The sequence below is a fragment of the Fukomys damarensis genome, unplaced genomic scaffold (genome assembly GCF_012274545.1).
Source record: "Fukomys damarensis isolate Sample0158 unplaced genomic scaffold, DMR_v1.0_HiC HiC_scaffold_5, whole genome shotgun sequence".
NCBI classification, from domain to species: domain Eukaryota; kingdom Metazoa; phylum Chordata; class Mammalia; order Rodentia; family Bathyergidae; genus Fukomys; species Fukomys damarensis.
In genome coordinates this window covers 81,233,784-81,256,111 of record NW_022900917.1, presented here as the reverse complement: position 1 = coordinate 81,256,111, position 22,328 = coordinate 81,233,784, and the positions used below count along the sequence as shown (strand labels likewise).

Genomic DNA, 22,328 nt, shown 5'->3' with positions numbered 1-22,328 from the left:
GGGTAGCTAAGAAGACAACCATTGGTGTCTACTCCTCTGTGACCCCTGGCCCCACCTCCCTCACTGTCTTAGTGGCCTTGGAAGGCAGCTGACCTAGCCAGTGGTCCCAGTAAATGACTTGAGGATTAGCAGTCAACTGTTAGTAAATATTAGATTCCTTTTCCCCCTAATTCCTATAAAGCATCCTTTAGGGAGGAAAATGATGTGTCCTTAAAAAGCAAAAGTCCCAGGCCCTGTGTTACCCCCATATAGCAGAAGATATGGGCTGTGCCATGGTGAGAGAGAGCTGGGCCTGGAAGGATGGGGGAAACTTAATGGGTGGGTGTGTTTCTGCTCCATTGGTGGGCAGTGCTGTTCCTGGCACACCAACAGTGCATGGTCTCAGGGCTGCCTGGCATTCACCGGTTTTCTGGCAGTCCTGGGTGACACCCACTGCAGACCCTACTAAGGATCTGTTTCCAGCCTGCAATGGGGGCCTCTCTTTGGGCTCCTTGGTGCTAGTCTATTTTTAGCTGCAGCCTTCAAAGTGAGGCTGCAGATGGACAGATACTCAGGGCGGGAGGAGGTACTGGAGGGTGATCTCTGTCTCCCACTCTTACATCTTCACTGTCTCAGCCTTTCTCAAAGATGGAAGTGTTTTCTTCTGGACAGAGTGGGTTTCCATGCAGAGCCCACCTGCTGGCAGCATGCATGAATGGCTGTGGTACCCCTCTGGGCATTGGGCCTCCCACCCTCCTGTGATTGAGGGGCCTCCCTTTCCATCTCATCCACCCACCAGGTACTCAGTCCCCCAGGGACCCACCTGTGGGGTAGCAGGGCAGCAGGGCAGAGGCCCAGAGGCTGGTAGTGTGGTGGGAATAGAGCCTGATTGCAGTGCTGGCCCTGGCTTTCCCTTGTAGGTGTGGGGGCACTGCCAGCAGAGGAAGCAGTGTCCATCAAGTATGGGAGGAGCTCCCTGGAAGTACAGAGAGACTGTGGAGCCAGCTGGGCCCTCCCTCTTATACTATACCCCTGCCGAGTTACCAGGTAAGCCAAGGGTGTACTCTGTCATTCTCTCAAGCTTGCTGCATTCATTCCTGGGAAGTGTGCCAGGGGCTGAGTATGCTAGGTCTTGTGCTAGGCCCTGGACTCTGCAGGAGCTGAAGGGATCCACAGACCATCTGCTTCATGAGTTTTACCACTTTCCATTAAACACAGCCAATTCCTAAGGGTTCTTGTGGAGTAGAGGACACACTGGGCTTTGTCTGGGACTTTTGGAACCCTATGCAGAGGCAGGAAGCATGCTTGGCCTCAGGGTCATGGTAGGTGTTTCCATGGCTGCCTTTCAAGTAACTGGGATCTTACACATGCTGGGAGGTGGAGGGAAGTCCGGGAACCCACAATAGTGTGGATGTTACCTGGTCCCTCATGAGCCTCACTCAGTTGAGGATGGGGGCCTAGGGGCAATCAGAGTGGGGTCCAGTGCCCCCACTGGTAGTGGGCTGGTAGGCTGGATCCTGTCAGATGCAATGGCTCAGGCCAGGGTAGACATTACCCTCCTTCTTCCTCCTTGACTTATGGTACTTAAAATGTGCTAGAGAAGCACAGAGCTGTTGCTTAGTTGAAGGTGCTCAAAAACAAGTTGTTTAATTTCATAGGCAGGAAAAGAAATCTGGAAGTGGTGTGGGCCTGCTTCAGCTACACTGCTGGCAGGTGTGGGGGAAATAATTCCTTCTCATCTGGGACAGCACAGGAAGTGGTCCTTGAAGGCACCCTGGCCTCCGGCCACTTTGATGCCAGACCTTGAGCCTGATGAGGCACTTCAAAAGCTCAGCCCCTGACCTTTCCCAGGCAACTCCTGACAGCGTCCTTCTCTCCAAGGCCCAAGGCTGGTACTTCGTCACTGGACCACAGTCCAGCATAGCCACTGGAAAAAAATAGCCAAGCAGCCTTCACTCTTGGAGGCATCAGCTTATGAGTTTGCCAGGCCCCCCTTAATGGGAATGTGAACAGGTCCCAGTTGGGTAGGAAAACTGTAAGACATTTTTTCCAGAGTGACTGTAGCTTGGGAAGTGCAGAGGGCCATAAGTTATCTCTCAGCTGACCCAGTTTTGCTCTGTAAACTTTACCTGGAAGAACCTGTTTTTTCATCTGTAAAATGGACCATAATCCCACTTCACAGGAGCATGGAGAAGAAATGATGTAATATAACCATGGCATCTGCCAGCAGAAGTACCTGGTGGAAGTTGCATTCAGATGGAAGAGGGTGTGCTGAGCCCAGCTGGGGTCAAAGACTTTCTAGGGATCCAGTGATAAACTACATGTGGACACAAAGTTATGTGTGCCCCCTTTTCAGCACTGACCAGTTCCTGCAACCTTTGACTCCTAGTCTACCCAGGACTCTCAAAAAAGAGCTCTGTTTCCATAAATGACCAGGGAGAATGAAACATTATAGCGTGGCATCCAGGGATAGGCAGTGAGGAGGTATTACCTCCATTCCTTCACATGAAGAGACAAGGCTCAGAGACACAGAATGTCTGATCAGCATCCATCAGTTTGTTGCTTACATTGTCCTGCTTCTGGGGCATTCTCCTTCCTTGTGTCTGGAATGAGCACAGTGAAGGCAACTCTTCCTACCTATATGTGCTGCGGAAGTACAGCCACTGGAGTGTGCCAGCTCTGTCACTGGCTCCAGGCTGTCTCTGCAGTCGAGGAAGGAGCAGCCATTCCAAGTGGCCAGGGTCACATACTCCATGTAGCTGAGTTATGTGAACCTGGAGGCCCCTCAGCAGGGAGCTGGGAGACAAGCTCCCCTCCAGTGTGGAACAGCAGTCAGTGATGGGTATCAGGGGTCCTCTCAACAAAGGGTACAGTCCTTCAGCACTTGCTCCAGCTCAGGTCTAGGAACTGAGGTTCAAGGAGGGAGGTATCTGAGATGCTGAGGGCAGTGTGGTATGATGGGCTGTGTGGTTGGGGCATTTCACAGCCCTCACCACAGCTCCTGTGAAGATTGTCTCAATTTTTCTGAGGTCAAGGTGGAGGCACTGCATCACAAAGGGGAAGGCAGTCAGGGGAGACTGTCCCAGAGAAGGCCATCAGTCCCCAAATGGTCATGCCTGTGGCCCAGGCACAATGGCAGTGCTATGTACATGGGGAAGATATCTTGGGTGGTAGAAGTGACTGATAGGTAGACTGGATCACACTGGGCAGTCAAGACATCTCTGGGGCAAGTAGCCTTTGAGTAGAAATATGAAGCATAGTAGCTTACTAGGCTCAAGCAGCAGGAACAGAACAGCCTCAGGGTGGAGGGCGTATACAGGTATAGAAAGAGCTGGGCATGCATGGGCTCTATGGGGACCCCAGAATTTTCAGGAAGGTACCAAGATGGGTGTGGGAAGAAATGGCTGCTGAAAGATTGCCAAGAGCCAGCTCAGGTGCAGTAATATGCTTACTCCACAACCACAGGTCTGCTTTGCCTGCCTGCAGGCTGGCTGCCAATCTGTGTTTCAGGTGAGTTCAGGGTGGCCAAGGTGGGCCCCAAGGATGGGAGCATGTGATATATTCTTCTCCTTCAAGAGCTCAGGTTTACTTCCCAAGGCCATGTCTTTCTACTCCTGGTCCCAGCGGCTCTCTGTGGCCTCTCTCCTAGGGGAGCACAGACAACCTCAGGAAACTGACCCTGAGAGGAGCAGCATTGGTCCTGGAATGATTTCAGCCAAAAATAGAAAAGAAATTGCATATACCCACCCCCAAAGCCAGTTGAAATTTCCCAACTTAGTCCTTGATCTGTGGTCCCCAGGTGTCTGCAGCCTTCTTCTCCAAATTCCCAAATCCTAAGGTGGCAACGATGATGCAGGAGGGTTGGCCACATTGGAGTGCGGGAGGAGTTAAGACAGCCTCCTGGAAGAAGCTGACTGCACCCCATGTGTCTGTTTTGAGTCCCTCCTCTTTGCACACAACATCTCTTTCAAGCTAGATTATTGCCTTGGGAGGGGGAGAGCATCATTACCTGCTATCAAATGAGGGGACCAGGGCTCATGGAGCTGAAGTCACTTGCTCAATCTTAGCCAGCAAGAGATGAAGCAGCCATTGGCCTCAGTTCTGTCCGACTCAGAATGTGGGTGCTTCTTTCCAGCCTACCGCCTCTGGTTCTGCAGTTCTAGGGGAGGGCATGCTGTTACTGCTGAAGCAAGAGAACTGTGGCTCAGTCTGTGCCCTAAGGAATTGCCAGTCTTCTGAACTTTATAAACCATGAACCATTTGGTTTCTGTCCCAGGGTGCCACTGAGGTGCCCAGGTGAAGCTGAGACATCCCAAGAGGAGGGAGCATATTTGTTGAGCAGCTCCTAGGTGTGCACCTTATAGGGCTTTCATCAGCAGTTCCCAGAGGAAAGGTGATAGATGCTAAGTTGACCATCTGAGACTCACCTGAATATTGCAAACATGAGGATTCCATCCCCGTGCCTGTATGTTTAATAAGGCCTAGCATGGCACATAGGATAAGCTGGCCAGGAATCTCTGTTTTCATTGTGGCAGATCTCCATGTGGACCTGCCATATTGGTGATGCTTTTGTCACTTAAAAGGCTCCGAATGTGAGCCTGTTGAATGTGAGGCTCAGAGAAGCAAAGAGGTTTGTTGAGGTCACATCGGCTGTCAGGGCCATAGAGCTGGGTTTGCAGCACCAATGCCACCCACAGCTGTGTAGGAGCTGCTTGAGATTCTCTGCAGAGTCTGGAAAGCCTAGGCTGCTTAACTGTTTCCTGAGGAAAACAAATATTTAGCTGCTCTTTATTTGCTTCCCACGCCCACTGATGTGCTCTCAGATTCAGAATCTTTAGACCTGTTGTGTTTATTTATGTGTCTTTGGTCTGGGTCCTGGTTTCTGGTTACAGGGTAATTGGGTGGACCTCATTGTCTTCCATGGTATTTGTGGAGGAGGGTCTTTTTGCCACTCCCAGATGCGAGCAAACAGCAGTTGAATGCAAACATAGTTTAATAATTGACATGCCTGTCACAGGAGCCTAGTAAGCTGTGGATGAGGATCATTGATCACATAGCCTAAGGAACCAGAGGGCCTGCCTAGGGCCAGGGGCCCTGTCATACTTGCAGGGGAGTATGCAGGCTGGTGTGAGTTTCTGGGCTGTTGGCAGGCCAGTGTGTTTCCTAGGCAGTCCAGTGTAGGCCTCAATACCCTCGTGGTAGCCCTTCTGCTGAGCTCATTGGAAAACCCACTATAGCCCCTTCCTTGGCCCAACCAGGATCATGCCAGCACATCTGTAAGATTTGACCAGGAGAGAAAAAGAACAGGGAGTTAGAAGGGCAGTATTTGTTATGATGTTACTGGACACCAGACATAATGCTGAGTGTACCTCAGGAGTCGCTGCTGTGAACACGCCTACCATTGTCATCTCATTGAGTCCCAGAGAAGGAAGCCCCTTTGCCAGAGCCATATAGCTGGTGCAGAGAGAATCCAGGATCCCCTGCTTGGCTCCAGACACAGACCAGACCACTGAGGACTTTACCACTGCCAGTTTCCACGGCTGCAAAACCAGAGTGGACTGTAATAGGGTCTGAGCTAAGGGGAGCTCATACCACTCCCTGGCTGAAGACATTGCTAGTGGCACATCTGTGAGCTGCAGCTTGGAGAGGAAGCCAGCCCTGTAGGTTCTGACTCAGAGAGAGACAACTTTGGTTCTTAATGTTCCAGATTCATGTGGGGAGTGGCGACAATTCTGGTGTGTTGGCAGAACTCAGCCTGAAGAGGTTTCTGAACACTGTATGCCCTCATAAAACCTCAGGGTCTGATCATCTGATGGAAAAGGCTAATTTTTCTACTGCAGACCACTCAAAGATAAAAGAGAATCAAATATATCAGTTTTTCTAGTTTCCTTATTTTGTTTGGGTGACCCTTGCAGTAAGACCATTTGCTCTGAGAACTAAACAATAACATTAATATTTACATGTTATCTAAATATATATATGTAATTACAGATGTACACACATGACATAATTGGATGTATGTAGATATGTATTATAAAATTTTAATGGTTTACATATTCACAAATAAAAATTTCAGCACCCCAAGCCAAAACCAGAGCCCTTTGCCCTCTATCACATTATCCCACCTGCCCCAGCTTTCATCCCATGGGACACAGGGTTCTGCTTATCAGGTTAGCACTGAATGCCCTGCCCCCACTCAGCAGACCCTGCACTCTCCTGACCATTGCTGGCTTAGAAGAAAGTAGAGTCCTAGCCTTGTGCTGTCACCTGCCTCTCCTTTCCTGAAGCTTGGAGCTAATTTACGTCCTCTGGGAAGTCAGGGTTGAAGCCCTATATGTCTCTTCTTTCCCTTGTCTGTCTGTCTGTTCATTTGTTCACTTCCTCAGCAAACATTTAGTAAGTGCATCCTTCTTGCTGGTGCTGGGAACCCAGAAACAATAGGCCTTGCCACTTTCTCCCATTATCTTCTTCCTGCTGGCCAGATAAATGTGCCTGTTACTGAGTTGGGCCCTGTAATGGATAAGATGGAGAGATCACAGGCAGTATAGGTACCGTAGATACATCTTCTACTTATTTCCAGAGGGAAAAGGGTTTAGAAGTGCTTCTGGTTGACTACATGATGTTGCTGGCCCTCACTGGATATCTCACAAAGACCCTGATGCAGCAGGGAAGCTGGCTTTCTGAGTCTCCAGAACAGATGTTCTGCAATTCCATGCTTCTGCCACAGTGATGTCCCAGGTGGGTGCTGAGTTCATGGAGTTGGAGCAAGCTGGGACAGGGATGCCTATGGGCCAAAGCATTCCCAGAACTGAGCATCCTGCTTCACTGTGCTGATGGAGACAGGAGTAGTATAGCACCAGGCTTTGGTGTCATCTCTGAACACTTCTTTGGAAGCTTAGACTCAGATCCATTACAAAAGAGATGGTGCAAATAATCTATTTGATCAAAGAAAAACTATGGGCCGGTCATTGACTGATACAAGATATTTAGAGGGGCATCAGTGGTCTCCTCTCCGCACCTGTAAGTGTAAAAATTATGCTTACATTTCCTGCTCCACAGATCCACCTGTAGTTTGAAAGATTGTGCCCCAACCTATTCAATGAAGGTTGACAAACTCCTGTTTTCAGGGTATGAATCAAAAACATCTGTCCACCAGAGTTCCTGGCTGGCCCAAGGCAATGGTGCAACCTTGTGTGAACTGAGACCCAGCCCAAAGGGAACAGACACCATGCTGTCTTAGTCTCTGCTGGCAGTGGAGGATATTATTTCCAATTGACTGTCTGAAATATTGAAAGTCATTACCATTAACACCATTAGTGTCTCCGGGAGCCTGGGTGAGAGCCATCAGCCCGACTGTGCTCTGTTGTGCCTGTTTATGCCTGTGGAAACTGTATCCCTGAGAAGCAAATTCCTAAGTGGCAAAACAGGACAAGGGGAGATAGCAGGTGCTGGTGAAGTCCGCTGCATACTGAGCATTCTGTGAGGAGCTTACAGTCCAGTTCCTCAGGCCTTGGGGTAGGGCAAGGGTCTAGTCTCAGATCTCAGAGATGGCCTCTGATACCCCAGCTCCTGGCAGAGTGCTCTCTGTGTCACTGACCTTCTCAGGATATCTGAGAAGGAATTGAGAAGACTGTGTATTAACCAAAAGCCATTGTCCTTCCTCCCAGAGAAAGCCCACCCAACTCCTCCAGGTGACTATACTGCTTAGAGCCTAATGACTTGAGCTTTTTTCTTGATGCCAGTTCTGTTAGTAATAAAATGCAGCTACCATATATGCTCCAAAGATCATTAAGCATAAATATTTCCAACAAGTCTACAGGAAATCCTTTCCTTTCCTGACTCATTTCCCCCACTGAGCATCCCCATTCAGCTTTTCAGCACTCTTCAGCTTCCCAGGCTCTATCCCTATGTCCATGGCATCACTCTTGCTGGTTTTTCTCTGTAGAACCAATAGTGGTACACAGCTGGACCAGTGCTGCCCTATGCCCTGCCTCCCCCAACATAGTATTTTCTGGGAAAATCACTCATTTCTCACCTTCGCACAATGCCTGTAGTCAAGATGGAGGAGCATTTGGTAGCATCTGTGCTCAGCACTTCTAAATTCTGAGTTGCTCTGGCTCTGAGCATATCAATTCTGTTGGGAGCAACATGGTAAGATAGGAAGGGGAGTTGTGTGTCCACACTGGCTAAGGTTTAAATCAGGTGAAGTTCAAATAGTGTAGTGTTTTCTGCTCCCATAGAACTTTGTTCATGATTCTTGTTAGAAATCATGTTATTGTTAGAGATCACATTATTACACAGAAGTTCCTCTACTTACCAACAAGGTAGTCTCTAAAAGTAACACCATAGAAGTGACCCATAACACCATCCTCTGGTTGGAAGTTGAGCTAATGTGCATTTTCTGTTATTTTTATTCTCATGAGAGTTCCTAAAAATCTGGGTGGAGCCCTTTAATTTGTATTGTATATGATATCTTTTAGGCTGAGTTTTTCTGAGAATATCTTGTTAATCTTGATGCTCCACTCTCTGGAATGATTTTTGAGATAGTACTTCAGTACATGGTTGTTGGAGAGGTGAGCATCAAAGTGGGTAGGTGAGAGAATGAGTCCATAGTGAGATGGGTGAATGGTTGGATGGGTCACTGTGTAGTTGGGTGAATGGATCAGATGTGAATAGGTAGACACTTGTGTAGGTGACTAATGAATGCCTAAATGGTTGCATAAATTTGTGGATGGATGGATGACTTGGTTGCTTAAATCATCTACATAGCAAAAAGTCTTCCTTGTGTTACTTGAATCCCTAAAAATGGCAAATTATATGGCCCAGCTTTATCAGATTTGTTGGCTTGTATATTAGAATGTCACTTTACTTTTCTTTAACAGTGACATGACTTGTGGTTAAAATATCACAGGTAACCCAGTCTATTCAGGACAGAGGCAAATGGGAATTGCAATATCAAAAACATCACTGGGAGCCTCTGTCTCATGAGGAGTACTGTGGCTTTGGGCCCTGAATAGTGGAGTGAGACACCTCAGGCTCTAGAGTTGGCTTTGCTGGCTGCTCAGTATGAGAACTGGCCACTTCACAGAACTAAGCACTGACTGCAACCACAGATATAAAATAATCATCATTGTGATGGGCACAGGTAAGTTCTTGGAAATTCTAGTTTTTTCCTTTCCTTCTGAGCTTCATCCCAATTCCTTGTCCCACTTTGTGTTGTGTAGCAGATGGGGAAATAGATGCCGGAGAACTTTCATAATAGCCTAGCCCCCAGGGAAAGACTGGGAATGGGTTCCAGTATTACTGGGTGGCTAGTATGGGGACTGAGAAATAGCAGGAAGCTCCTAGCAGGTGGGGTTTTGGGTGAACAAGGGGCTCAAGAGCCTTCAGGCCCTCAGGACAGAAGAGCCCCAGGCCTCTTGGGAAGTGGGCACTGTGCTGAGCAGAACTGGCAAGCTGACCCTCAAGTCAGATACCTCACATGTGAGTCTCAGCAGGGTGATCTTGAGGAAACACTTCATCTGTGGCCCAGGTCACTTTCTGTAAAAGGAGCACTTTAATACTCACCTCTCAGGGGTTGTGAGAGAAAAGAAGCGAGAAGGCACAGGGCACTTAGCGGCTGGTATGGAGTAGCTGGCTCAGAGATGCTAAAGCCCATGATATTATCCTGGCAATGTTTACTGAGTGTTACATACTATGATATATAACCTAGAATACATGATCTACCTAATATTGTAAATACAGTACACTCACAGTGTAAAATTATCATTACTCTGTAGTTTCCTTGCTGTATAAGAAATTCTTACTGCTACAACAAGGAACATAGCGAAGTCTGGAGCCAGGAGGATAACAGCTGCTGCATCCCAATCTCTGCTCTGGTTCCTGGCACAGTGAGATTCCCTGAGGGGCAGCTGTGGCTTCTGCTGACACCTGAGATAGGGATGCTGCCCAGGTCACAAGCATAGCCCAGGACAGCAATTCTGCAGGCTTTTGTCAGTGGTGATTCTCTTCCTGGTCTGGAGGGGTAGTATCTTTAACCATCCAACCCTGCAGATTCCATTCCCATTTGCTCTGATTTTTGCTGTAGTCCCTGAGACATATTTTGGAGGCTCTTTCCCAGGATCTCTCCTTCAAGTGTCATAGGCAGAGGCCTCAGGGAAGAATGTGGTCCAGGAGTGACCTTGCCTGAGGAATGGCCAGAGTTGAACTTTACAGAATCCAAGAGGACACTGAGCACCTGTGGTCATGTCACTCAGGGGCTGAGGGGTCATAGCCTTGCACTAACTGTCAGGAAGACTTGTGAAGGCTCTGGTTGCTGTGCCCACCAGAATGTCACCTATATTGAATGTTACGAATTGATCAGGTGAAAGCCTTTGGAGGTGATTTCTGTTTCACTTCTGATGTCTGCAAAGCACTCCATATACTGAGCAAATCTTTCTGTAGACTTGCATGGCACAGTCCGTCTAGACAGTAAACCTGCAGTGGTTTATGAAGCTGTGGCTTATGAAGTCACAGCATCCAGAACTGGAGAAGCAAACACTGAGCCAAGGGAAGGCTGCTGAAGGAAATAAAGAAAGAAAGAACAAAATAAATGCTTTCAGTCTGGAGCTTCTTTTTAAACACTGTAATCTATGTATGTATGCAAGTTTCTATTTCAGGGACTAGAAGATGTATATGTACACACACACACACACACACACACACACACATATGGAGAGAGCTGCATCTGTACATTTATATGTCTATATATAGAAAGTGATCCCACTTGAGATATATGCACTCAAAGATTTTGCATAACACACACATATATATGCATATTTCATGTATCATATCCTGTTTCTCTGATAGATGTTGGATGCTCTCCTCTCTAGAGTGTTTACTGTGGGTAAGCCACAGTCCTCTGCAGTGCCCCTTTAGAGTGCATGTGCACACTCTCATGCATATGTTTTGTCTGTTTTTCTGCAATCATTAAGAGGCAACATGAGCTCTGAGGCAAGAGACCAGTGCATGGTACTTTCTCTACAGGGTTATTGGGAAGCACATGGAAGAGTGAACAAAGTGCCTATCCTTTTGTGTGGGCACCCTCGCAACTGGTAATTGGCCATCTAACAGGTGTCTGTCATTGGCCCAGCTGTCTCAGGCCAGGCCATCATCTGCCTTGACCCCTGTACTTTTTGCCCTCCCAGTGCCTTCGGAGAAAGCTATCAGGTCAAGTACCTTATCCAAGGGAGGCAACAGTGGCACTTCTGCCCTGTGTCAGTGACTGGGGGGCTCGTAGCGTACTTTGCAGACCCATTCCTGGTCCCTGGAATTCTGAGGCCCCTGTTTGTTGGCAAGAGTGGTCTTCTCTGTTCCTGCTATCTGCAGCTGCTCCATGGGGAAGAGGTACACCCATGCCCCTCCTCCTCCCAGCCTAGTATGGGGCAGAAGCAGCTTATGTTTTCTACATTTGTCTTTAAGTGGGTATAGAATTTAATCAGCTAGCTCTGGAAACACGTGTGTATTTGCCAATTACATCTTTCTGTCCAAATGAATTGAATGGATTCCATCCGTTATCCAGAATGAGAACTGGTCCTGTTTTCAGTGCAGGCTCCTGGGGTTGTGTGTGAGTGTGTGTGTGTGTGTGTGTGTGTGTGTGTGTGTGTGTGTGTGTGTATGTTGCACTGCGGTGTGTGGTTTCCCCTGCTCAGAAACCTTAGCTAGTTTTTCCTCCCTGTTTATCATGGCCCAGCTCTCAGCTTCCTTGGCTAAGTCCTTTTGGGAAGTAATTTCATGGGTTCCTCGAGTGCCCTCTTATCTAGTCTGCTTCTCACTTTGCATCCCCTTTCCTTTGCATTATCAGGGTTCATTCTGCCTGTGTGACCACAGGTCTCTGCACTTGAGGACACAGCAGTGCAGGGTGGCCGCATGTCCAGATTCTGGCTTGCAGCTATTGTGTGATATGTCATCACTGAGTGACTGATTAAGAGAATGAATGCTTTGATGGACTGGCCCAGATGACTTCCATTGCTTGCTAATAACTTTGGTAATCAACGTGGGTGATAAAGAGAGCCATTAATTCACTGTGGCATTGAACCAAAAGACTGTATGGGTGATCAGACTACTGGCCCAGACTGCTCACTCAGGCTGCCCAGTGGCAGTACAGCAGTCAGCACAGCAAAGACTGGTGGGGATGGGAAGGTTCATCCTTAGGTGCAGTTCTGAGCTCACTTGTGAGACTGGACTCTGTCACTTGGCACCTGTCAGACCTCTGGTGCATCAATGAGCTTCTGGTGTGACAAGAATAGTGTTTGCTAACACAGATTAGCTAGGGCTTGGGGAAGTATTTACATTTTCTTTCAGACACCATTAAAATGTGTGTGTGTGTACTTCTCTAAAGTCATTTGTAAATACCTATCTTACTATGTATGTTATTCCTGAAATAACACATTCACTGCACCCAGTCGACATAGGATGCATTCACCTTGTCCCTCCAGCATCAGTCTCTCTGGAGAAGAAACTCCAGTGCTTCAGACTGGTGCAGGTTTGGTGGAATCTGCCGGCTAGGTGAGTCTGCTGGCTAGGGCCAGCACATCCATTGTGTAAGAGGGTGAGACAGCTACGGCCCCCATGGTGCTGCTGCCATCAGGCAGGTAGAACTAAGAGCTCAATTCAATTCAGGATCGATGGCTACCTTCTGTGGGGAGCTCAAGCCCTGGCTGCCATTGTTCTTGCCAGGACAGTTAACATAGCCCCTGCTGCTCCCTGTCCACCCAAGCTACCTCTGCAGTGCAGTCTGACCATATTCCTCCTTACCCGAGGTCCTCAGAGACCTACCTTCACTTGCTTCAGGAAGTTCAAAGCCCATTGCACCACTTCCTAGTGTCATCTCTGTTGATTGTCTTGCCTCTGCCTCAGCCTGTGATACCCTTGCCCCTTCTCTCTTTACATTCCCTCACTGACCCTTTGAGGTGCCTCATGTTAGTATCTCCTCTGTGAAGCCATTCTGAATGCCTGGATCCCTGGTGCCTTCTTATCAGAGTGATTGCTCCCTGGACTGTGACTTTTGTCTCACTCACTAGGCTACAAGCTTTCTGCATACCATCCTCCAAAAACCTTATTCTAATTTGTACTCAAAGCAGTGATCTGAGGGTGCACCTCTTCTCCTCCCTCCTCCTCTTCTCCTCCTTCTTCCCTCCCCTCTTTCCTTTCTTTACTTCTCTCCCTCCCTCCTTTTCACCTTTCCTCCCTCCTTCCTTTTTATTTTCTCAAAGTGTAAAATGTGGAATTTGTGGTTAGTATCCAAACAGCAGTAGTCTGGCCGTGGAGCAGCCCTCCCTAATCCCAGCAGCTCTTCTGCACATGCTCCATTCCCTTGGAGGTGATTCCTTTTTCATGACTTGCCTTTCTAGAAAATTAATAGGCCCTCCATTTTTCACAGACAGAGCTATGAGGGAACATTGTGATGAGACGGAAATGTTCCATCCTTCTCTCTCACCCATGACATGTTAAAAACCCAATAGTTTCACGAGGGGAGGAGATGTGGGAGCCAGCCTGAACAGGGCCCTTCTTGGCACCAGGCACCCTGCCAGGAGACTTTCCCTATTGTCTCGCATGACCCTCTGAACAACCAGATAAACAATCAGTCACATTGTTTTGCAGATGAGAAGAATGAGGTTGTGACAGAGGCACTATCAGCTGGGCAGGGGCAGAGTCTGAGGTCCTGGGGCTATCCTTGCATCCATTCTTGTGACAGGCCTTCTTGGGTAAAAATAACATTGTGTGCTTGGCAAGTGGGCTGGAGGCCAGCTTCTTTGGGAAGCTGCCCATTTTGGAAGCCCCCTGGGGCATTGTGAACCTGGAGCAGCCCATTGGCCTATGCTTGCTAGAGATGGGTATGAGGCAGAATAGGAACAGAGTACAAAATCACAGCCCTCCCCAGATTGCCTCGGGAGATCCCAAGGCTCAGTTAGGTGCCTGTGACTATACTAACAAGCACTATCAGTGGGATGACTTTCAGCAGAATAAGCTTATTCCTTGTAGCTCTGGAGGTCAAAGTCAGAAGTAAGCCTTGCCCTGCTGAAGACAAGGTGTATCAGGGCTGTGCCCTTCTAGAGAGGGATTGCCGGGGAGGATCTACTTCCCTGCCCTCATTGGTTCCAGCCCCTTCCACTGTCAGGCCAGCAGGGTCAGATGGAGTCATGGTCCTTGGCCCTGACTTCTTCCTTGAATTTGTCCTTATGGTGAAGTCTCCTTGGGTGGATGCCACCTTGTACCAGCCTCTTCTATGTCTGAAGACTCTGATGATTCCATTGATCTCACCTTACTAGATAATTTAAGGTGTTCCCCTTATCTTAAGCTGGTGGATTCATAGCCTTCTTCCCTTTTCCATGGGAGTATGCATACTTACAAGTCCTAGGGATTAGGGCCTTTGAGAGCCATCATTGTGCCCATCACACCTGCTGAGGCACCTGTTGCCTGAGGCAGAGATGACACTTTAGGGTGTGTCGCCTGGTGCGTAGGAACCTAGAAACCTAGAAACCCCCAGTGCAGGGAGCTTGGCCAGGCCCAGGTCTGGTGCTGGCCTTGCCCCCTGCTGATGCTGCAGCCTCACATCACCACTCTGGGTGTTCATGTGGAAGGTGAGGCCAGCCAGCTCTGCTATCTTCTCCTAAGACTGCTCAGCTGACACTTGGGCACCCACCCATTCAGTACTTGTTGAGTGCTCACCATGTGCCAGACACACTGCTGGGTATGAACCAGTAAACACTTTCCAGCTGCTTCTACTCAGTCTGTTGGGCTAGGCTGGTCCAAAGCTGGACTGGTGAGGTTTGCAGAAGCATCTGGCACAGTGGGCCCAACGCTGCCCCACATGTTGCTTCACCTTCCTGAGCCTCAGCTTCCTGGCCTGTAAAATGGAAATCCTCAGAGCTAGCTCCTGGGATCATAGGGAAGGTATTAGATAAGAAGTCAACCCAAACCCTAGTAGAGTCAGTGATTGTCAGTAACAGTAATTACTGGACTGGGAGTTCACCCAGCTGACACTGATGGGCAGGACAGCAGACTGCAAGGCAGGAGGGTAGCCAGCCACCTCTATACTGGTGTCTGCTATGTGAGAGTCCTCCTGGGATGCAAGCGAATGGCTCCATCTGCCCTTCCTGGCACCCATGCTACTGTGTGCACCTCCTTTGTGGGAGGCTGGCCTCTGTGCAGGGGGATCACGATCATGGCCCTAGGAAAGAAGGCAAGAGAAGATGTTGATTCAATTTGCAGATGTGATGAATGCCTGCTGACTGTGTTTATTTGCCAGAGCTGCAGTGGAGCTGGGTATCGGTGGGGGATGTCTGTACAGATCGAAGTTGGTATCTGCTTTGACAGGAAATAGAAGTAGGGCTTATTTCTCCCCTTAGAAACTCTTGTTGTTCACTTTGAATGTGGGGGCTGGCTGGGGGACTGGTCCTCTGGACAAAGGGCTGGGTAGTGGTAGAGATTTTAAAGCATGTTTCCACAGGTAGCATGCCCCATACCCAGGTTGTTCTTTTAAAAGAAGGAAGGAGGAGAAAAAGCCGCAGGCCACGCAACAGCAGTATTTCAATAGGCAATGAAATTAACTCTCCCTGCAGCTGTCAAAAGAAAGGTTGCAAATTGGTCGTGGTGATGCCAGGAAAATCTTTTAAAAGCACAGCTCTGACCAGTGGACAAAAGTCCAGTCCAGAGTTCTTAATCGCCAATGTGTCGACTGTCTGCTGCTCATTCTTCCTCCTCATTTCAAAGCTCCCACCACACTCGGATTGCCATATTCTCCAAAGTAAGCTGGGCTTACCTGTGTACCAAGTCTTCACTGGTTCAGCCCAAATTCCTCAGTTTCTCTCTTGCTACTATGCAGTTATACCTTGGGCTGGTCATTTATCGTAGGTTCAGGGGCTCTGCTGTGAAGCCTGCCCAGGTAGTCCCAGGGATAGTGGCTTCATCTCTGGGCTCATACATCAGCCTGTGCCTGACTCCATCCTGTCACCTGTCACACAACCTCCAATGGTTTAGAGGGCTGACTGTCCTGGCCAGCAAGCTCCTTTTGGATGGGTACGGGAGCTGTCCCCTATCTCCCTAGGAAGCAACACAGAGGTGCCTTTCCTCAGTACACCACTGTGAACAACAGGATTCTGGAGTTCTGCCTACTCCAGAAGCCCCTGCATCCATAAGGAAAATGTTAGCAGTACCACCCTTCCTGCCTGGTGAGCTCTGCCCTGGGAGCTGAGACAGCTTAGGTAGGAGGAAGGCTCAGAGACTTCAGTCAGTAGGTTTGCTGACTATTATCACAGTCATATCTGTGCTGGCCAGATTTACAGGGTGTCTCTTCTACCACGGAAGCAGGGATCCTGGGAGAGAAATGGAGCAGGAACTTTACATAGCAAGGAGGCATGCTGGTCCAGAGCAGTGGGAAAACATGACCCTTTCCTACCTTCATACTTTGGGTCATACTTCTTCCTCATCAACTGCCAAGTCAACTCCTTTGAATCCTTTCTGGTCTTTCCCAAATGTTACTTTTTCTTTGAAAACTTAAGCATTTATGTCTTAGTTAAGCCAACTTTGCCTTACCAGGTTGCCAGATTGTACCTGACACAGAGTATGTAGAATCAACTCTAATGCAACAAATGAAGAGTCTCCAAGTAACACAGATGTTTACTTTCATGTCCGTCTTCTCTCCCTAGACTCCAAGAAGATGTCCATGGCAAGCCACCTTCATGTAGGTGAGCTCTGTACTCAGGGTCAAAGGCACCAAAGCCACAGTACCACAGAGAGACATGGCCATAATGAAGTCCACTCCAGTATGGGCTGGCTCTTCTGGGTCCACTGACCAACCACCAGGCCTTGGCACAAAAAAATCTAACGGAGTCTGAGTTGTTTCCCTGTGGCTGTGTAATAAAATACTAGAATCTGGGTGGCTTCAAACAAGAGAGATTTATTCTCCCCCAAACTGGAGGCTGGAAGTTCATAGTCAAGTTATGGGCAGGTTGTACTTTCTTGGGAGGACCTGGGGAGAACCCATCTCATCTCTCCAGCTTCTGGTGGCTCCAGCAGTCCTTGGTACTTGTTGGCTTCACTCTGTTGGAATCACTCTAGTCTGTAGCTACATCACATGGCCTTGTACTTTGTGTCTCTGCCTCTCTGTCTTCTCTTCTTATAAAGACACCACTCAGGATTTAAGGCCTACTCTTAATCCAGGATAATTGCATCTAGAGATCCTTAATTTGTCCTAATTCATGAAGACCCTATTGCCAAAAAGTTTATGTTCTGAGGTTCTGGGTTGGGGGGATACTTCATTCAGTCCACTCTGGACTTCACTTGTCACAAAAATCCCAATCACCACATACTCTTGTTCGGAGGATAAAGCCAAGTGCTGAAGGGAAGCAAGAGGTCTTGTCTCTGTCTCCATTGGGTCCTCTGTGGGAAATACATTCCTGGAGTGGCAAGGGGCGGTTCTGGGTATGAGAAAGCAGAATCCATTTGAAGAAACCTTCATTTTTGTGATTCTGAAAACTGTTTTCCTAAAAATCCATTTGGAGACCTCAATCCCTGATTTCTTGCGGAAGGAAAATAGGGAAAGGGAGTGTGTTCCCTGAGTATTTGTTGAGAAAATAAATGAGCAAGTAGGTAAAGCAAGTCAACAGGGAGCCCTGAACACCTTGTCCCAGTATTGCAGCTTGAGCCAAATCCCCAGACTTGAGGACCTTTTGGCCACAGCAAGGTGCATCAGGGACCAATTCCTGTGGTATTTTGTTCCCTGGAGGGTGATGGCTCTGACTGGAAGGTTCTTCTTTATGATGATCAACATTTCTTCCCTTTCGTGGGATACTGAAGGCAGTGTCTATCTTCTTCCCTCAGTGTCTCTTCACCCAGGCCCACAGAGGCTCCTAGAGTGCCTCACAGTGCTGCTCAGTTATTCATGCTGTCACCTGTGTTCCCTGGATCTTAAGAATCAAGTAACACACCTGGGCTGAGCTCCGGCACTTATCACCTGTATCTATGGAGAAAGTCACCAGCCAACTTTCCACTGCCATATCTGTGAGGTGGCACCCCTAGTGATTGGTGTCAAGTGAATGTGAAGATAGAGCCCAGGACTTAGTTATTGAGTTTGAGCTCAATGGTGATTTCCTGCACTTAGCCCACACCAAATGAGACCCAGGGGCTGTATGGCAGAGGAAGGCAGGACTGACACCTTTCCCCCTGGCCCTCGTGTGCTCACCATAGAGTGCAAAGCAGTTGGCTGTGTATCTGGGTCAGAGGCCATGTAGCAGGGCTTGGAGTCCTATGGGAAGAGCACAGAAGAGCCCATCTGAGAAGCCCACTGCCTTACATCTTCAGCCCAGTCAGGGTCATTTCCTCCATGTCACAGGCTTTGGGAAGTCAAAAGTCTCCCCAACATCACCTATCTTGTCCACAGTGGGGCTGAAGCTGGCCAAAGGCTGTTGTGTCATGTTTCCAAACTTATATCCTTTGCTTTCTGGATGTTATCGGCAGTTGCTGGAAAGCATCTGCTACTTCTATGCAGAGCATTTGGTCTCAGAAGACTGTTCCCACCAGTGGTTGTCTGACTGCACTGCAGGGCATAGTAAGACACCTACTAGCATGAAGTACTCAAGTTTAGAGAAGGTTACTTATAGAGTCCTTTTTGGCAGAGATGGCCTGAATGTATAAAACTGCTTTCCCAGCAGATACGGCTTTCAAAAGATTCTTAGTGCTCTCTCTTGGATGGCCAGGAATGAAAAATATCCTTGAAGCAGAAAATCTGAGAGTCTCTCAGATGGAGGCAGGGTAATTGGGAGGTCTTAAGACCCCACACTGCTTGGCCATCTACAAGTAGGCAGTAGCTAGGACATCCTAGCCAAGACCAAAGCAAGTGAAAGTCATTGTTACTCAGACCCGTGGGCCCTCAGCAAGCAGCACCCGACTTTCTGGGGGTACATTATGGGGCTATCACACCAATCACCAAGAATCTATATTCTGAGTTCTTCTATTGCTATGACTATAACATCATATGGTATTAAAACACCTGGTAAATTATAACAGTGATACACTTGGCTATTTATACAACAAATATACCCTATTTCCATCTTTGGTCATGCCCTGGACATAGAGTGGGACTCTGGTATCACACTCTTCTCATTGTTTCTAGCCCCCAAGGGCCATTTACACTTCTTAGGGCCTGGGCTCAGCTACTCAGACCTCCTGAATGTAGCATTTACTGTGCTTTTGGTGGAAAATAACAACACTTATTTATTAATAGCCATTGTGTCTCTGATACTGTCTCTCAGAAGATGAAATGTGTTGGAGGGAACATGGCAAACTACTATAGAAGTACGTGTTGTGAAAGGGAGAGGCTTATCCCAGTGTGTGAGCACAGAGCTGGCTCTCTGGAAGGTGTTACACCCATTCTCCCTTTGCTCTTGGAACATCCCATCCTTCCCTCCTTGTTCTCTGAACTTGGAGGTGGTTCCCTACAGAGCTGGAGGCCTCCTGGAAAGATGTAGCATTTGATTGGGAACCTGGATGGATGGGAGCCCCCTGGATCACAGAGATCCCAAGGAGGAGTGAGAGATACGAGCAGCTCATGCACAGGGTGGGACCAGTGGTGAACACAGCATAATGCTTGATTCACTTTTAGTGGATCCCTTTGTGGGTCTGTTGACTCCTGAGAGCATTTCTTGAACTTGCCCTTTCTTCCCCTGGGCTGCCATGTAGACCTTTCTGACTTCTTCCTTCAGCACTGGGGACTTTTTTGGGGAAGCCATTCCAACCCTAGCTATAGCAGGGATCCTCTGCCCAAGCCTCTCCTGCCACATGCACTACTTAGCTGGGAATGCCCTTTAAGAATGGTCTCGTTGACAAGGCCACAACCTTCACCTTGTAGCACCAAGCAATGGGTAACCAAATGATAGGTGCTCAGTGTTTGCAGAATGCATGAAGGAATGTATGTTTAAGACCTGATCATGTCTTAGACAGGCCTAATCAGCCAGACAATCAAAAGACATGAGAGCATTTTAGGTAATACCTCAAACAAAAGGCCAAGGGCAGACTCATCTCAGGATAATAGTTGGTATAATATTTGGTATTTTGTAAATGGTTACATAAAATAGAGGCTTCCCATAAAAGAACTGTCCCCAAACACCATGGCCTTCTGCAATTTTAGTGTGTCAATTTCTCCTGGCATTATGAGGCTAGCAGAGCCCTAGCCCCACTGCACTCCCACTCTTAGCTAGGTGAAGGCCCTTGACCTCTCTCTGGCAAGAGGTAGAGGAGAGGGTAATAAGGGGACAATTGATATTCAAGTTCCTAGGCAACCTTGGACATCAAGCCTCATTTAAAGGACCATTTGTCAGAGGTGGTCATAAAAATATCCTTGACAGGGCAGAGAATGTTCAATGAGACTGATTATCTCCTTCCTGGAGACTCGGCACAGCTTGCAGGTATCTGTAACATGTCCTTAGGGGTCAGAGCCAATAATGTAGCCCAAAGGAGACCAGGTCAACAAAGGGAAAGAAGCCTGGCTCCTACAGATGCCCCAGAGGTGCCTACAGATTTTCTTCCTTGTGGCTTTGAGCAGTTAATGAAAAAAAAGTACATGCCAGGAAGGACCTTTTGTAGTATCTGCTCACTCTCCTGCTCTATGCCCAGTGCTACTCTGTGTACCCAAAGGTTCACACCCTTTGTTCATCCACACATCTGTCTCTGTGCATGTTGGCCTAGAGAGTGATGTAAGCATGGTGGATGTGGTCTCTGTGCTCACAGAGCTTACAGTCTGCAGGGAATAAATTTAGATTTGTAAAATTTCCATGCTGCACAGTGTGAGGTGGGAGCACAAGTAGAGAGGCAGCCATGAGTACCCTGTGCGTGGACAGGGGAAGGCTTTCTGGGAGAGGAGGTGTTTCAGCAGAGATTCTAGGATGAATATGAGCTTGCCTGTCACTAAGGGACAGCTATTCACAAATGAGCAGCCGCTTGTCAGAGGGAATCCACAATGGACAGAGAAGAGTCTACTGATGAGGCATGTGGGTGTTGAGATCACATTCTGTCCTGGAAGCAGTGGGATGCTGGAGGCTTTTGAGTGCCATGATCTGAGGTGTAGTTTGGAAGGCGTATGCAGTGTGGGACGAGGGGTGGTCAGCATGGCTAGAGACCTGCAGGCCATGAGGAGATGGTGCAGACTTGCAGATGAGAGATCCAAGGGCTGGCCACGATGGCCCTGCAGGACTGTCCTGGGCTTGATGGGTGGACTCTGGAAGGAAAGTCTTGGTGGCAAGTGAGAGTGGGAACAGATAAGAGAAATCAAAGGGCTTCCACCGCAATTGGGCTGGCTACCTAGAAGGACAGGAAACTGGGTATGTATGTGAAGGTGTTGGGGGACAGCAAATATTGAGGATGAGTGGCCAACACTCTGCCACATCAGACAGGCCCTTTTTCAGGGGGTCAGACCAGTCCTGGGACTCTGGGAGGCCACATAGCAATTGCATGGAGCAGGAGAGGTGACTCAGAAAAGGCCCCCTTCTGGGTAATTGAGCTGCAGGGGGATGGTGAGGTGATGGTCCTTGATAGTAAAACATACCCCCCAGGGGTTCTTTTTTTACAGTTAGAAACCTGTCCCAGCTGGTGGTCTCCTTCAGTGGTTTGCCTAGGAAACTTTATGCAGAAAAAAGAGGTAGCCAGGAGCCAGAGGACACCCCCACCTGGGGTTGTGCACATCTGGCTATTGTGTTTATCCTGTGTCCTTACCTTGGGGAGTGTCACAGAGTGACACACTTCCTCTGCACTGTCCACAGAAGGATTCTGACTGGTGACAGTAAGGACCTAATCTAGCTGGGCAAGTTGTCGTTCAGAACTTTAAAGGTCACATGACCTCTTGCACACTGATTCCTGAACTAGTACCAGGGTTAGTGGAAATTAAGGCCTCACTGTGAGCTGCTGAATTCCTAGTTCCTTGCTGAAGCTCCCACAGCCAATCAGGAGCTGAAGGGAAAAAAATGCAGAGACAGAAGTAGCAATTTGCATTGTGCCTTTCTTGGGGAGAATGAGGGGGTACAAATGCTTGGGGTCTGTCCCCCAATCCAGAGGGATGGACATTCAGTCTGGAGAGAGGCTCTTCCCTTCACCCTATATCAGCCTTCTTTGATGAAAACATGATTTATGGTAATGTGTAGATAGATGGAAGGGGTAGTTGAAAATAAAGTAAATGTTTAAGTTAAATGCATTGTAGTAGAAGACATATTGCCATGACCCCCCCTACCAGGATATCCTCTCTCACTTTGAAAACATTTACCATGTCACTCTTGCCACTTTCAGAAGCAATTCTAGAAGTCCTCTTGTGAGTGTCTTTA

At 48.2% G+C, this 22,328-nt stretch overlaps 1 protein-coding gene across 11 annotated transcripts in view; it reads left to right on the top strand.

Moving 5' to 3' along the window:
• Positions 1 to 22,328, top strand: part of Trappc9 (trafficking protein particle complex 9) — a 682,458-nt gene that overhangs the window by 590,388 nt on the left and 69,742 nt on the right. The window contains exons 22-23 of one of the 11 annotated variants that reach the window (XM_033760867.1): positions 900 to 1,026; positions 16,668 to 16,742. The exons of 7 other annotated variants lie outside the window; for them this stretch is intronic. In XM_033760867.1, coding sequence (XP_033616758.1) covers positions 900 to 1,026; positions 16,668 to 16,710 — 170 coding nt within the window. In that variant the 3' untranslated portion in view covers positions 16,711 to 16,742. Of the gene's footprint in view, positions 1 to 899; positions 1,027 to 2,161; positions 2,201 to 16,667; positions 16,827 to 22,328 lie in introns of those variants that run through there. 3 more of the 11 variants (XM_033760870.1, XM_033760869.1, XM_033760871.1) reach the window with 3 other exon arrangements.